This window comes from Camellia sinensis, chromosome 1 (genome assembly GCF_055761805.1).
Source record: "Camellia sinensis isolate YWXY chromosome 1, ASM5576180v1, whole genome shotgun sequence".
NCBI classification, from domain to species: domain Eukaryota; kingdom Viridiplantae; phylum Streptophyta; class Magnoliopsida; order Ericales; family Theaceae; genus Camellia; species Camellia sinensis.
Window position 1 is genome coordinate 195,727,683 of NC_138961.1, and position 16,473 is coordinate 195,744,155.

A 16,473-nucleotide genomic window follows, 5' to 3' on the forward strand; every position below is an offset into this window, starting at 1 on the left:
TTTTTTCGTTATAAATCAAAGGGTTGGAGCTTCTCTTTTATTTATTTCTCACAAGAGCAACGTTTTTTCTCGCTATTCCTCGCTCGCAGCAACCATTGGAACACACCCTGGTATTTTCCCTTTTTCTTCCCCTTTCTCCCTCTCTCTCTCAACTATTGGGGCACACCTTATTAAATCCAATTCATTCTTCTATTGTCCTACATAATGATTCTTAATCGTACTTCCATTCAATTCTAATTTTCTTTTAATCAATTAGTTTGTGTGTGACGATGTTGCTATTGTTGTTGTTGGTAGTTTATTTGTTGATGTTGTTTGGTCTATGCTTTTTATTGTTGTTGTTTTCCACCCTCTTGCTCACCATGTGTTTGACAAAATGTTGAAATGAAATTGGAACAGGCTCACTATTTACTTATTTGTTTGTTGTTAAATTCTTCAAAATCCAAGCCAAGTCTGATAAGTTCATTACATAAAGGCCTATTTATAGGCATCCTTGGAAACCCAATAAATTCTAATTTAATAAATAAAACTCGTTAAATCACAAATCACAAAATAATACTAGAATAAATCCCTAATCTTCAATTCATCTTCATCCAATGCCTTCAAGTTCCCCATTATTAAGTGTAAAATTTTTAAAATTTTAAACTTTTCTAGTTGAAACAGTGGCCTGCTAAATATAGATGTTAACTATCACACTATAGATGTTAACTATCACACTATATTTGCAAAAAGGAATTAGGAGACAAAATAAAGCTTTGTTAACATCATCAAGAGTGCTTCTTTAGAGGGCTTCAGTTGCTTGGATAGGATATGAGGTATGCTTCTAATGAGTAGACTCTACTTCTAATTTTGATGTGCAATAGCATTGGTCTAATTTTGTTTATTAAAATTCATTTTCATTTTCATAAATAGACAAAAGCAGAAATCCCAATTATGTGGAGAACATTACTTGAGTGCTTAATTATTATGTTATGATTAAAGTGTTCCTCAGTGCCCCATGAATAATAAAATTAGTTTGACATGGACAATGGATATATTTGTTTCTGCCTCACCAGCTCTTTGTGCACTTTATCACGAAGGTGCATAATTTCTTCCTCGTGGAGAGCGTTTTCATATTTCATAGCAAGTGTTGGAAAATTTTACACACCTCACCCACTTTATGCCAAATCTTGACAAACTGTTTTGCCCACTTTATGAGGATCCTTGCTCTACTAGTGTATGTAGTGAATTAATTATTTATAAATAGTAAGTTGGCACAATGTGAGTCATGTGACATAATTCATAATCTACAAAAAGAGTCAATACAAGAAATAGTAAGTTGGTTCTGCCCCTTTCTTATGCTAGGCAAGCCTATGGTAGTAACTTTCCGGGCCTATTCCAAGGATTAGATCATCTTGATTCTTCAGCAGAGGCTAAAGGTAATTTTTGTGCTCTTTCTATAAACAAACAAGTGTCCTATTTAGTTATGCAATAGCTTTTTATTATTTCAAACTGGATCCTAAAAAGATCAAGTGCTAAACCCTAAGAAAAAGAAAATCACTTTGGCTGTAGCTGTTCTCAGTATGGTTTCACATTTGAATGTATATATGCATTGACAATTTTGATTTAACATGTTTTATTCATTTCTAGTCAAGTTGGCCAAAGAGTCCATGTTTTCCCCCTAGAAAAAAAAAAAAAGGTTTGAAGATATGAGAAATTACACATTTGGCATTCAATTACAAGTTGATAATTAAAGAAGTTGCAAGCCGATGTTTTCAGTGTTTTCACTGGGAATGCAGTGTTGTTATCATGGCTTTTCATCACTTAATGTTAGACTCATTTTTTAAACATAATGATATGACACTTTATTAAAATATCAGAATTAATTTTTTCTCTTATTTATTCTTAATTCATCAATCAATCATCTTATTTACACATCACTGGACATAAAAAAATTAGATCTAAAAAGTAGATTTGTATATCATTTTTCTTAGACATTTTTGAAACACCAAATGATAGATGGACAGATGTGTTTTAGTAAAAATTTTAGTGAATGTAGTATTGTTCTCATATTTTTGTCGTGTGAATGCCAATTCTTGATTCACCTCACAACTAACACTACAACAAATTAAGATTTTAGAGGAGGAGAAAATGCTAAACAGCCACCGAACCACCGTACGGATGTCACAACCAGTTTGCTCACATCAAATAGGACCTGTGACAATAGACAGAATGTCATTAGCATGTGTAGGTTGAGAATTAGAGCCGAAAACGGCTTAAACTTAACTGAAAAAGGGCGTTAAAGGGGCAAAAATGCAAAACATCCCTCGAATCACCGTACGGACATCACAATCAGTTTTCTCACGTCAAATTGGACCTGTGACAATAGACAGAGTGTTATTAGCACGTGTAGGTTGGCAGTTAGAGCCAGAATCGGCTTAAACTTTACCAAAAAAGGGCGTTAAGGATGCGAAAATCCAAAATAACCTCCAAACCACTATACAGACGTCACAACCAGCTTCCTCATGACAAATAGGACTTGTGACAATAGACGGAATCTCATTAGCATGTGTAGGTTGGGAGTTAGAGCCGAAAACAACTTAAACTTAACCAAAAAAGGGCGTTAAGGGGCGAAAATAAAAAACAGCCCTCGAATCACCGTACAGACATCGCAACTAGTTTTCTCACGTCAAATAGGACCTGTGACAATAGAAAAAATGTCATTAGCACGTGTAGGTTGGGAGTTAGAGTTGGAAACGGCTTAAACATAACCGAAAAGGTGCGTTAAAGGGGCAAAAATGCAAAAAAGCCCTCAAACCACCGTACGAACATCACAACTAGTTTCCTCACATCAAATAAGACCTGTGACAATAGATGGAATGTCATTAGCACTTGTAGCTTGGGAGTTAGAGCTGAAAACGGCTTAAACTTAACCGAAAAAAGGCGTTATGGGGATGAAAATGAAAAACAGCCCTCGGACCAAGGCAGGGACGTCACAACCTGCTTTCTCACAACAAATAGCACCTTTGACAACAGACGGAATGTCATTAGCATGCGTAGAGTGGGAGTTAGAGCCGGAAACACCTTAAACTTAAACAAAAAAGGGCGTTAAGGGGGCGAAAATGCAAAACAGCCCCCGAACCACCGTACGAATGTCACAACCAATTTCCTTACATCAAATAGGACCCGTGACAACAGACTTAATGTCATTAACACGTGTAGGTTGGGAGTTAGAGCCAAAAACGACTTAAACTTAACCGGAAAAAAAGGCATTAAGGGGGTGAAAATGCAAAATAGCCCTCGAATCACCGTACGGACATCACAACCAGTTTTCTCACATCAAATAGGACCTGTGACAACAGACGAAATGTCATTAGCACGTGTAGGTTGGGAATTAGAGTTGGAAACGGCTTAAACTGAACTGAAAAAGGGCGTTAAGGGGGCGAAAATGTAAAACAGCCCCTGAACCTCCATACGAGCATCACAACTAGTTTTCTCATGTCAAATAGGACCTGTGATAATAGACGTAATGTCATTAGCACGTGTAGGTTCGGAGTTAGAGCCGAAAACGGCTTAAACTTAACCGAAAAAGGGCGTTAAGGGGGTGAAAATGCAAAACAACCCCTGGACCATTGTATGGACGTCACAACCAGCTTCCTCATGAAAAATAGGACTTGTGACAACAGACAGAATGTCATTAGCACGTGTAGGTTGGGAGTTAGAGCCGAAAACGACTTAAACTTAATCGAAAAAGGGCGTTAAGGGGGCGAAAATGCAAAACAGCCCTCGAATCACCATATGGATGTCACAACCAGTTTTCTCACGTTAAATAGGACCTATGACAACAGATGGAATGTCATTAGCACGTGTAGGTTGGGAGTTAGAGCCAAAAATGCTTTAAACTTAACTAAAAAATGGCGTTAAGGGGGCGAAAATGCAAACGTATTAAGAAAGCATGATATGGTTATGTTGATAATCCTGTAGATTACTCATTTATTTTACTTTGACTTAGAAAATGGGAATGAAGAAGTGTTAAAATAAATTTACAAGCAAAACATTCTACCAATAAACATTGTATTTTATGAAGAGGTATGCTCCTAAAAATTGTATTTTTTGTAAATTGAAATCAAGTTTGGAATAAATCTTTCATCAAACATACGTATGATTGTATTTCAAAAAAGGCTTTCATAGATTGTTCTACCTTAAATGCATGTTATTATAACCGTTTTCGTATTTCTGAAGCAATTGATATTTTGTAATGGGTGCTATTTTTTTTTTTAATTTTTTGTAGATGGCTTTTGGTGTAGACTTGTGGATAATTAATTTTTGTGTATGGAGGACAGTTGACACTTTGGAATAATTCTGCTAACTATGTCGTCCTCTGCTTTTGTATAGATTAGTATTACTGAAACAAATTACTTTTGTAATCCAACTGATAGTTACTGGGGTGGCATATAGATCGCCTTTTGTCGTGGTACAGATTACGATGGTATTTTGTACCATGCCAAATGGCCATTTCACATGGTACTAAATACATTTTTTTGTATATGGAGGGTTGCATCTTTGTATGCTTCTCTATTTTGTGTGGAAGTATAATGTAACAACCTGAAAATTTAAGTTGTCTCTTAAATTTTAATATAAATGAAAAAAAACCCTAAATGTCTAATTAAGGGGTTGTTTGGGGTGTCCTAAATAAGTGTACTTTCTGTCTTTTTGAACTAAAAAATTGAGAAAAAAAATATGGATGTTTGAGTTAACTTTTTGACTTTTTATGAAAAAATGTGTATTAAAAAATTATATAAATTAGTGTTTAGAGAAAAATTAGGATTGGGAGTTGTGCAGCCGTAATTTTTGACTTTTGGTGAATAGTGATAACTTTTTAACTTTTTGAGTAACTTTTTGGCTTTTTAGTTTTTTGGCAACTTGCCAAACTTGGCCTAAATATTCTGTAAGAGTAAAATAAAATATTGAATGTTATGGATGTATGTGAGAAAGTGTTATTTAATTTACATTGTTATTGTGTAGTTATTCTATTAATTAGGATTAATGTAAAATTATTTGTGTTAATTTGGTTCCAAATAAAAGTTAAAAATAATAAAAAAACAAATAGTAATAACAAATCTCATAATAATATGATGGTATTTTGTACCATGCCAAATGGCCATTTCACATGGTACTAAATACATTTTTTTGTATATGGAGGGTTGCATCTTTGTATGCTTCTCTATTTTGTGTGGAAGTATAATGTAACAATCTGAAAATTTAAGTTGTCTCTTAAATTTTATTATAAATGAGAAAAACCCTAAATGTCTAATTAAATATTCTGTAAGAGTAAAATAAAATATTAAATGTTATGGATGTATGTGAGAAAGTGTTATTTAATTTACATTGTTATTGTGTAGTTATTCTATTAATTAGGATTAATGTAAAATTATTTGTGTTAATTTGGTTCCAAATTAAAGTTAAAAATAATAAAAAAACAAGAAAAATGCGGCAGACTCCCACCAAAACCGACCCCCAGTGACCCCCAGTGCCACGTGGCACTGGGTGATTGGAAGGAAAGAAAAAAAAAAAAAAAGGAAACTGGCCAATGGGGTTGAGCTGGGGGTGCTGGGGGTTCCTAGCACTTCTGAAAAAACAAATAGTAATAACAAATCTCATAATAATAACGAATCTAATAATAATAAAAACAAATCTATCAAGAATCAACATGTGTATTTGCTGGACGACTAAAACTCAGCCATCTGGGCTGCCTAGGAATTAGGGAGGATGAATCATCCAATTTGGGCCCTTAATGCCCTCTGTATATATATATATATATATAAAGGGAGATGGGCAAGGCTGTAAAGTGTATAGGGAGAAAGGAAAAGGAAATAGAAAAGAAAAGGAAAGCGAAGGAACATCCGTGAGAAGGTAATAAAAATAAGAAGAAAATAGTAAGAGTCAATATTAAGGTGAGTTATATTATACCTTGAGTCACCATAATATATTTTACGTATGTTTTGACTTATCATATTTATTTTATACAAGTTATGTTTTATAAATTATTATAAATTATATTAATATTTCAATTATGTGGATTAATTTCTGAATTCTATTTGTTAAAATGAAACCCATGGATATGTTTGTTTAAATTTTAAAGAATATTTGACTATGACCTTATAAATAATTATGTTTTGTAAGTACCACCATGGGAGTCCCACACATTGGGGGACTTAAATAACCATTGGCTTCTGTTTGGTCACTTTGTGACCCTCTATTGTCATGGATCTATTGACCTCTATTCTGTGTGGAGCAAAGTGCTGTACGGAGATAAGAGCTACACTATTGTGGGAGCCACCTCTATAATCCGTACGAGCCAATTCTTGAATCCGTACATCTGTTCTGACTGTCACTCCCGTGACCTCTGTTCTGTTCTGTTCGGTACCGTGGTTATGGTTATTTATTTACATAATCTCAGTTTTCCTACTTAAATGATTATTTGTTCAGACTAAGTTATTTTAAATATTTTAGTTACATAACTATCCATAGTTATTTTGTATCCCTTATACTCTTGGCATAATATTTCTCATTCTGCCATGTGCTTATAGCTATTTACCAATTTTCAGGAAACATTGCAATTTAGAAATAGCTTTTGGAAAGTTTTAGACGTGGGGCTACAGAATAGACATACACAACACTTTATGATATTTTTATATGTAAATATCAGCCTTTTGATCAATAAATTTTGTAATAAAATAGAAGCTCCAAAGATTATTTTGGTACCCTCACTTAAATATTATTTCTGCTCGCGTTTATTAATTTGTTCAAGAATTGGCCGGAGGTAACTTCAGTTACTGACCATCACGATGCTTAACTCTTGGGAATGGGGAGCGGATCGTGACATATAATTTTAGTTTAGACAATCGTTGGTTTGTATAGAATATGTACATTTACAATTATTCATTTTTGGATGGATGGAAATAATTTGAATTGTGGAATGATTGATAAAATATGTATTGTTTTGTTTATATACATACTACAGGTTGCACGGAATATAGACAGGTTGTGGAGAAATTACAATTTTGTGAGACCATTTTTTTGGCGACTAAACAATTCGTACTCAAAAAGGAAGTACATATTTCAGTGACTAAAATGTTAGTAGCTAAAACTTAATAACAAATTTTGCTAAACAATTATGGCGACTACAAAACTTAGTGCCATCAAAAAGCAGACATTAAGCGACTAAAACTTAAAAAATAATCAAACATTTGGCTACTAAAATATTTTGTAACAAAAAAACAAAAAACATTTGCCGATTATAATTTTAGTAGCGAAAAATGTGAGACTTTAGCCGACTAAATGTTTAGTATGCAAAACAAACTATTTGGCTACTAAAAGTTTAGTAACCAAAAAAGTCAGACTTTTAGCGACTAAAAAATTGGTAGGCAAAAATAAAACCAGACTTTAGGTGACTAAACTCATAGTAGCCAAAAACAATCTGACATATGGCGACTAAAAAATTTTGCAGTCAAAAACATTTTGATGAACAAGAAAAACACTTTTGCCGACTACAATTTTAGTAGCAAAAAATGTGACACTTTAAGCAACTAAACTTTTAGTAGCTAAAACATAATCACACTTTAGGCGACTAATATGTTTACTAGCTGAAAAAATAATAGAAGGAACCAAAAAAAATTTGGCAACTCAATCTTTAGTAGCTAAATATAAGTAATGTTTTTTGCAACAAATATTTTTAGTCACTAAAAAGGTGATATTTAATTTTTTTTTCAATACTTTTGGCTACTAAAAAACTAGTTGGCATTGCATTATATTTGGCGACTAAAATAATTTTAGTCGCCAAATACCTTTCGCGACAATTCTTCAATGACTACTCTTGCGACCAAAATATTTAGTCGCTAAAAATTTTTGGTGACTAAAAGATGGCTTTTGGCGACTAAAAATTTAGTCACCAAAAGTGTAAATTCTTGTAGTGCTGATAGTCCGTAAATTTTGCTTCTTGTGTCATTTTGATTCCTGTACTTTCAATTAATTCAATTTTGACTCTTAACATGACAGTATCTCTACATGTAATTCAGTCTAATTGATAATGACATTAGGATTTTTGGCGAAAAATAATTACTAAGTTGGTTGATGTTAATTCAGTATCTCGTGTAATTTACTAAGTTGGCGAAAAATAATTACTAACATGGCAGTATCTTGTGTCCCTCGTATGTGCATTTTTTATAATTTTTTTAATAATAAATTAAATTAAATTGGGACAAAGTCATAAATATATAGTCAAAATTAAGTCAATTTAAATTACATGAATTAAAATGACACAAAGGCAAAATATAAGAACTACTGGTGTAATTTACCTTAAAATTTTATTTCTACAAAAAATTAATTTTAAGACAAATAAACATATTATACACTAATTCAATTTGTATATAATTTGTTTGGATAAATTATACTGACATCTCCTAAGATTTCTGTTTAATACAGATCTTTCCCTCACACTTGAAAAATTACATCCTCCTATTTGAGATTTGTAATCTCACTACAAATTATCCCAGGGATTGCTGATTTTCATGCCCTAAATTTTTTTAAATGACCATCTTACCATTTTCCTACCATTTCTTAATTCTTCCTATCATCATTATTACATTCTACAACTTTTCATCATTAAATTCTACCTGAACATATTCTTATTGAGTGATGATATGCAAATATAAATTTTATATAGAATTTTCAAACACAATGATATAGCTTAATGGTGACCTTTCACTTTAAAACAAAATACCCATAAACATGATTTCTATTTATAAAAAAATATAACTATCACAACATTTTTATGATATTTTTTGTATAAATTTTTATATATGAATATAATTTTTTATTTTGATTTCACCATTATATCTAGATTAAACCCCATTCATTCTTGGATACAATATCCATACTATATATTAAGCAAAATGGGATTTTTAACCCCAAACCTTGTGGGAGCTCCAATCTCCCAATCTAAATTTCATGATTTTTTGATTTAAAAAAAAAAATCTTAGCATTTATTAACTTCTCCCAACCCTCAAGTCTTACCCTCATAATAACACTTTAATGCATTAAGAACAAGCATAAAAAAAATTCTTCGAAATCCAACACATGTGAATTCCTTAAAAAGTCCCAACACATATGATTATTATCCCTCATAATAACACTTTAATGCATTAAGAACAAGCATAAAAAAAATTTCTTAAAAAGTCCAACACATATGATTATTATCAAAATATTAAACTTTAATATAATATAATAAAAAAAGGACATTTAATTCCTTGAAAATTCTAACACATACGATTATTATTAAAATATTAAACTTTAATATAATATAAAAAAGGAAAAAAAAAAGCATTTAAAAAAAAAAGAAATTTAAAAATCGCAATTCACATATATAGATAATTGTAAACACAATCCGTGCATAGCACGGGTGATATGCTAGTTGTATATATATAAAGAATGGTAAATGAAAATGATTTTACTAGCAATGACTTGGTCATAGATTGGTTTGATGACTATGGACTGATGATGAAAGATGATGTCTTTATAAAAAGTAATTGACTTTTTTGGATGAACAGGAATGAAATGCCATCCAGAAGGGAAATAGGATGTAACTAGTTCCTTTACATTGTGAATATTTTTATGAACTGGTTCTTTGTAGAAAAGAGGGACTGGGGTTTAAGAGCGAGGTCCCCAGAGAGAACCACTAGAATTACCTAGCATTTCATTCCCCCCAGAGGTAGAACCCAGGTCACACCTATGGAGAAGGATGCCTTCTCCACTGGGCCACCGCTCCTGATGGTAAAAAATAATGATTGATTTTCTAATTTTGTATCTCCAATACCATTCCTAATGATGTAAAATTAAAAAGATAAAAGATAAGAGGGAGAGAAGTGTAGAACTATTTTACATGAGAGTACATCACTTTATTATAAGTGAAATTTAAAGGATAAAATTTAGGGGCATCACTGTTTTAACAAATGTGAATTTCATTTAATTTGTTTTTACCTTGACCCATTCAGTACAATTGATCTCAATCCGAAAACGGTGGGCTGTTTAAATACTTTTTTTATTTTATTTTATTTTAAATATTTTTTTAATAAGTTTTTTCTTTGCCCCTAAAATAAACCTAAACTGTAACAGGTGGCTTATTCTAAACCGTAAGTGACACGGCGTTAAGCGGTGCCGCATATTGTTTCAAATTTTTTTTGGCTTTTTTAGGTGCTGTTTGGTAACACTTACGTTTTCAGTTTTCTGTTTATATTTACAAAAATTTTAAAAACTCAAATAAAAACTTGTTTGGTAAAATTTTTGATTTATAAATCAGTGGTCTTAGTTTATAAATTTGGCCAAAAAATGAAAACACAAAAAATGTGTTTTCGTTTTGAGTTTTGAGTTTTTTTTTTTTTTACCACCCAACACTAGCCACCACCCGCCACAATTTTCCACCACCACCCACCTGCCACCACCACCTCCACCACCACTCACCACCCACCTGCCACCACCACCCACCACCCGCCACCACCACCCCCCCTTGCCACTACTACCACTACCACCACCACCACCACCACCCACCACCTACCTGCCATCCACCACCCACCTCCCGCCACTACCATCCACCGCCCGCCGCCACTACTCGCCACCTACTTGCCATCACCACCCACCACCCACCTGTCATCCACCACCCACCACCCGCCACCACCATCCACCGCCCGCCGCCACCACCCGCCACCTACTTGCTATCACCACTCACCACCCACCTACCCCCACCATCGACCACCTGCTACCACCAGCCACCCACCACCACCAGCCACCTGTCACCCACCCACTCGCCATCACCACCACCCGCCAACCACCACCACCATCACCCACCCGCCACCTACCTACCACCACTACTCACCACCACCCACTCGCTACCACCTACCACCCGCCACTGTCACCCACCCACCCACCCACCACCACCACCACCCGCCACCTACCCGCCACCACGGGCCATCCGCCACCCACTTGCCACCACCACCCGCCACCCGCTGCCGCCGCCGCCACCACTACCACTACCCCACTCGTTACCACCCGCCACCGTCACCCATCCAACCACCGTCACCACCCACCACCCACCACCACCTGCCATCCGCCGCCCACCTGCCACCACCACCCGCCACCCCACCACCCGCCACCGTCACCCACCCACCCACTACCACCACCCACCACCTACCCGCCACCACCCGCCATCCGCCATCCGCCACCCACCTGCCACTACCACCCACCACCCGCCACCGCCACCACCTACTCGCTACCACCAACCACCTGCCACCGTCACCCACCCACCTGCCACCGTCACCCACCACCAGCTACCCACCACCCACCGTCACCACTTTCCACCACCGTCTTTCGCCGCCACTTGCCACCACTTGCCATTTTTCACTCTTTTTTATATTTTTAAATTTTTTTAAACATTTTGTCAATTACCAAACGCGTTTGTAGTTTATGTTTTTCTAAAAATAAACAAAAATCAGTTTATAAAATTTTTATAAATATAAACTGAAAACGTAAACCTTACCAAACACACCCTTAATATAAACAAAACGGGACCGTTACCTCCCCCTTCCCACCTAATAAGTTGTAAGCTTCCTTTTATTATAAGCAAAATCTACACCTAATAAGTTGTAAGCTTCCTATTGTAAGCTTCCTTTTAAATATTTTTTTAATAAGCTTTTTCTTTGCCCCTAAAATAAACCTAAACTGTAGCAGGTGGCTTATTCTAAACCGTATGTGACACGGCGTTAATCAAAATTTTTTTGGCTTTTTTAATATAAACAAAACGGGACCGTTACCTCCCCCTTCCCACCTAATAAGTTGTAAGCTTCCTTTTATTATAAGCAAAATCTACACATTTTGCCGCCACCCCCAACCCCCCCCCCCCCCCCCCCCCCCCCAAAAAAAAAAAAAAAAAAAATCAGCCTTTTTTTCAAATCTTTTATCTTTAGTGATTTTTTTAATATTATGTCTAATTTTTTTACTTTTTGATCTGTTTTGTTGAGATGAATCTAAAAAATATTTTTTTTGAAAAATTCCAAAAAAAAAAAAAAAATACTAGTGAAGAAAATAAGCTTAAAAATATTGCTTATTTTTGTCTTTTTAAAGTTTTTTTGGATTTTTAAAAAAATATATAATTTTCTGATGTAGAAATCTAAAACTTTTTGAATTTGTTTTTAAAAATTCACCAAAGATGAAAATAAGTACCAAAAAAAAAAAAAAAAATCAAAAAATGCACTTCCCAAAACACCCCTAAAGAAAATAAGAAAGTAATATGACAATGACATTTTCAAAATTACAAATTATAATGGGTAATATTTTGGTTTGAAATAAATAAGCTATAAATAATAATATTACTGTCTATGAAAATTTTATATTAAAACTTTATTTGTATACCACTTATTTTTTTCCAATAATCGGGACACACTATAAAAATTGCAGGACCTCAATTCTCCAAATAAGGAATTGGAGGGCGTTGTTCGAGTCATGGGATCTACCATGAGTCTCTTTTTAATGATTCAAATCGTTTATTTTGTAGAATCATTCATATATATCATCTACACAAAAATTAGGTAAATTCGATAATCGTAACCTATTTAATTTATCGCATTTATGACAAAAAGAAATATAATTTATTTTTAAAAATACATTTGCCTTTCATTGTTTTTGTAAACAAATACAATTAATTAAATAGATTATGATTATTGGATTGATTTAATTCTTTTTAGGGCAAATTACACTAACGGTCCATATAGTTGGGGCCTTATGCTATTTTGGTCCCTGACTTTTCAATTATGACACATTTGACCCTGAATTTTAAATCTTGTTCCAAATAAGGAAAATTGAAGATACCATTGCTCAATTTCAAGGGTAAAGTAGTCAATTTGATAAAATATAAACTAATTTGACAAAAATAAATGCCAAAAAAATATTTTTAAATTTTTAAAAATTATTTCTACACGATAAAATTATATAAAATTGATAAATCTTTTAGACATTTATTTATTTACCAAATTAATTTTTATTATGTATTTGGATGATAATCATATAATGGGTGGTTATTTTTATTTTCTTTAAATTAGTTTCTATTTTTCTAAAAGTCAAATATGGCGACAACTTTGATATCATTATTAAACCAATCGATTAAATCAAAAACCTAACAACCACCCATTACATGATCATCATCCAAACACAGAATAAAATTTAATTTGGCCAAAAAAAAATAATAAATGTCTAATAGATTTATCAATTTATATAATTTTATCTTTGGTGGTAGAAAATATTTCTAAAAACTCAAAAATATTTTTTTGAAATTTATTTTTATCAAATTAGTTTATATTTTATCGAATTGATGACTTTGCCCTTCAAATTGCGCAACAGTATCTTCAATTGTCCTTAATTGAAACAAAATTTAAAATTCAAGGTCAAATGTATCACAATTGAAAAGTCAGGGACCGAAGTGACACGAGTTTCAAACTATAAGGATTGTTAGTGTAATTTATCCTTCTTTTTAAATGATACGCACAAATAATCCTACAAAATGAATGACATTTATCATAAAAATGGAATCTTTGGTGAACTCTATGGATCCAGACAACAATCCACCTTAAAATTGCCACGTCATTATAATTTTTAATTTCTTAAAAATTTTAAAATAAATATTTATTAATATAAACAATCTTGGTCATCAAATAACAAACTTCCATTTCATCCATGCGACGTGGATAAGATCTAAACTCGAAGCCGCCCTAATGTTTGACTAATCTGCGGAATATTAAAAGAATAATCCAACCTTCCTTCTTCCCCCATCACCTATATATAGGTACCCACATTAACAATCTCATAATCACACAAACTCAATAAAACAGAAACTTAAAATAGAAACAAAAACAATGAGGTTTTGCATACTAGTTTTGTTTTCTATCATCTCCCTACTAGGAGCCACAGCACAAGATATTAGCTCTCTTATCAGCAGAGATCTCTTTGATCAGATGTTGAAGCACCGGAACGATGCTAGTTGCCCCGGAAATGGGTTCTACACTTATGATGCTTTTGTAGCTGCTGCCAAGTCTTTTGGGGGTTTTGGAACCACCGGAGATACTGACACTCGTAAGAGAGAGATTGCGGCCTTTCTAGCTCAAACTTCGCATGAAACTACTGGTACATTTTTACACTATTTTTTTATATTATGATCGATGCATGTTATGTTTTTAAATTAATTGAGTCATAACAAGTGAGAATTCTGCATAAATTTTTTGCTTCTACATTATTATTGATTAGATTAACATGGGTACATAGGTGGGTGGCCAAGTGCGCCAGATGGACCATATGCATGGGGGTATTGCCATGTACGGGAACAAAACCCTGCTGGGGACTATTGTAGTCCAAGTCAAGAATGGCCCTGTGCTCCTGGTAAACAATACTATGGTCGTGGTCCAATCCAAATTTCACAGTGAGTGCTTCTCTCTCTGAATTTCCAAGAAAACATAACATAAAATGAAATTAGTTTAAAAAAAATTAGTATGTGATATAAATTTAAACTTCTTGTGATGTAAACTAAATTGAAAATGAATTTTATTCACACTAATTTTTTTTACAACTTTTTTGCTCAAAAAATTAAAATGAGAGAAGATTGCAGTCTACTTTTTAAACGGGAGAATTCAATATTAACATGGTTGTGGGCTTGTCTTGTAACTATTTTGATTATTTGAACAGATTAACTTGTAAAAAAAATGAGTTAGTTATACATATAAAAAACTAATTTAATCGGACATTGACAACTACATGATTAAATTATATTTTTCTTAAAAATAATGAACGACAAGGATGATTTCAAAAATGAACCAAAATTTTTTCTTAATACATATTTAAAACAATCAAATGCTTATATCTGATTAATTTATTTTTTTGTATAAATGATATGTTTGATAAATCTTATAAATTAAATAATTCAAATAATTAAAAAAAGAAAAGGGTAATGATAGGGACACAAAATTTTCTACTAAACAAATGACTAAATGTCTCACATGGATGTGGAGTCCGCAATTTTATAGACCCCACACCATGTGAGACATTTAATTATTTATTTGGTAAAAAATATGAGACCTCTAGCATTTTTCAAAAAAAAGTGCCTAAAATAACCTCACATCCATGTAAACCGAATCGTCCAGTGTAACAAGTGGACTAGAGACTTCAATTAAATAATAATGATTACATACCAAGAGCTGACTTTGACCTTGACTTGCCGTCCGCAGCAACTACAACTACGGTCCAGCAGGGAAAGCTATAGGGTCTGATCTGTTGGGCAACCCTGACCTAGTCGCAACTGATCCAACCATATCTTTCAAGACAGCATTCTGGTTCTGGATGACACCGCAATCCCCAAAACCCTCGTGTCACGATGTCATCACGGGCAGTTGGACACCATCTAGTGCGGACACCTCAGCGGGTCGGGTCCCTGGCTACGGTGTGATTACAAACATCATCAATGGCGGACTTGAATGTGGCAAAGGCTCTAATGCACAGGCAGAGGACCGGATCGGATTCTATAAAAGATACTGTGACTTGTTCGGAGTGGGATATGGCAACAATCTTGATTGCAATAACCAACAGCCTTTCGCATAATCGTAGATGTACACATTTGATATATATACACAATTAAATATTAATGAATAAAAGAATAAACTCCCTCGGATCAGAAATAAGTCATCATGAGTATTCTTGTGTCACAAGATTGTACCATGTTCTTTGATAAATGAAAAATCTACAGCATTTGGAAGTGATGGGTTGTGGCTTCTTTATTTCTTTTTCTTTGTTCAGATTCAAATCTGTGCAAGATGGTCTACAATATATACTGCACTGGGTTCTCGGCTTCTTGAATATGGAAGTTCAACTGAACATATATATACACATTTGTTAATTTTTTAATTTTGTAAAAAGTTCACTCAAAATTACCAACAAAAAAAAAAAAGTCATTTTTTATGCTTTTTCGACAATACCATATACACTATCATATTAGTTTGTTTACAATTATATATATGATTATTTTTTAATTTTATTTTATAGTCAATCAATATGACATTAATAAACATGCCAAAAAAGCATTTTCTAGGACACAATTAAAAGTTAATAAATAAAGTGAGATTTTGGTAAAAATATAATGATCAAAGCAGGATTTTACTAAAAAGTGCAAGAATATTAAAGAGATGAGAAAAATAGCACACATGACTTATATGTCAATTTTGATCAGCATCAAAAATAATTTTTTTTTTTAATCGGCAAAAGAAATTTTTATTGATAAAAACATACAAAGTATGAAGAGAACATCAATAAAGAGGAGATTGGAGCTAGCACAAGCTCCAAGCTTCAAGCTCCCGTTGGTGAGAAACCAACAAACAAAGCAAAAGCAAAAAAAGCAACAAAGCCAACCAA

General features: G+C 33.5%; 1 protein-coding gene and 1 long non-coding RNA gene across 3 annotated transcripts; both read left to right on the forward strand.

Moving 5' to 3' along the window:
- On the forward strand, positions 1–6,968 carry LOC145824229 (uncharacterized). Of its 2 annotated transcripts, none has more exons than XR_014365939.1 (3): positions 1–110; positions 1,342–1,415; positions 6,585–6,968. It is a non-coding gene; the product is annotated as an uncharacterized LOC145824229 (long non-coding RNA). The 2 variants fall into 2 exon arrangements; XR_014365940.1 differs by lacking the exon at positions 6,585–6,968 and adding an exon at positions 4,268–4,606.
- A 6,767-nt stretch (positions 6,969–13,735) lies between these two features.
- Positions 13,736–15,824, forward strand: LOC114301399 (endochitinase). The gene is made up of 3 exons (XM_028246368.2): positions 13,736–14,202; positions 14,341–14,494; positions 15,297–15,824. Exons 1-3 carry the CDS (start codon positions 13,935–13,937, stop codon positions 15,664–15,666), a joined length of 792 nt encoding a protein of 263 aa, XP_028102169.1. The 5' UTR covers positions 13,736–13,934; the 3' UTR covers positions 15,667–15,824.
- Positions 15,825–16,473: the final 649 nt, after the last annotated feature.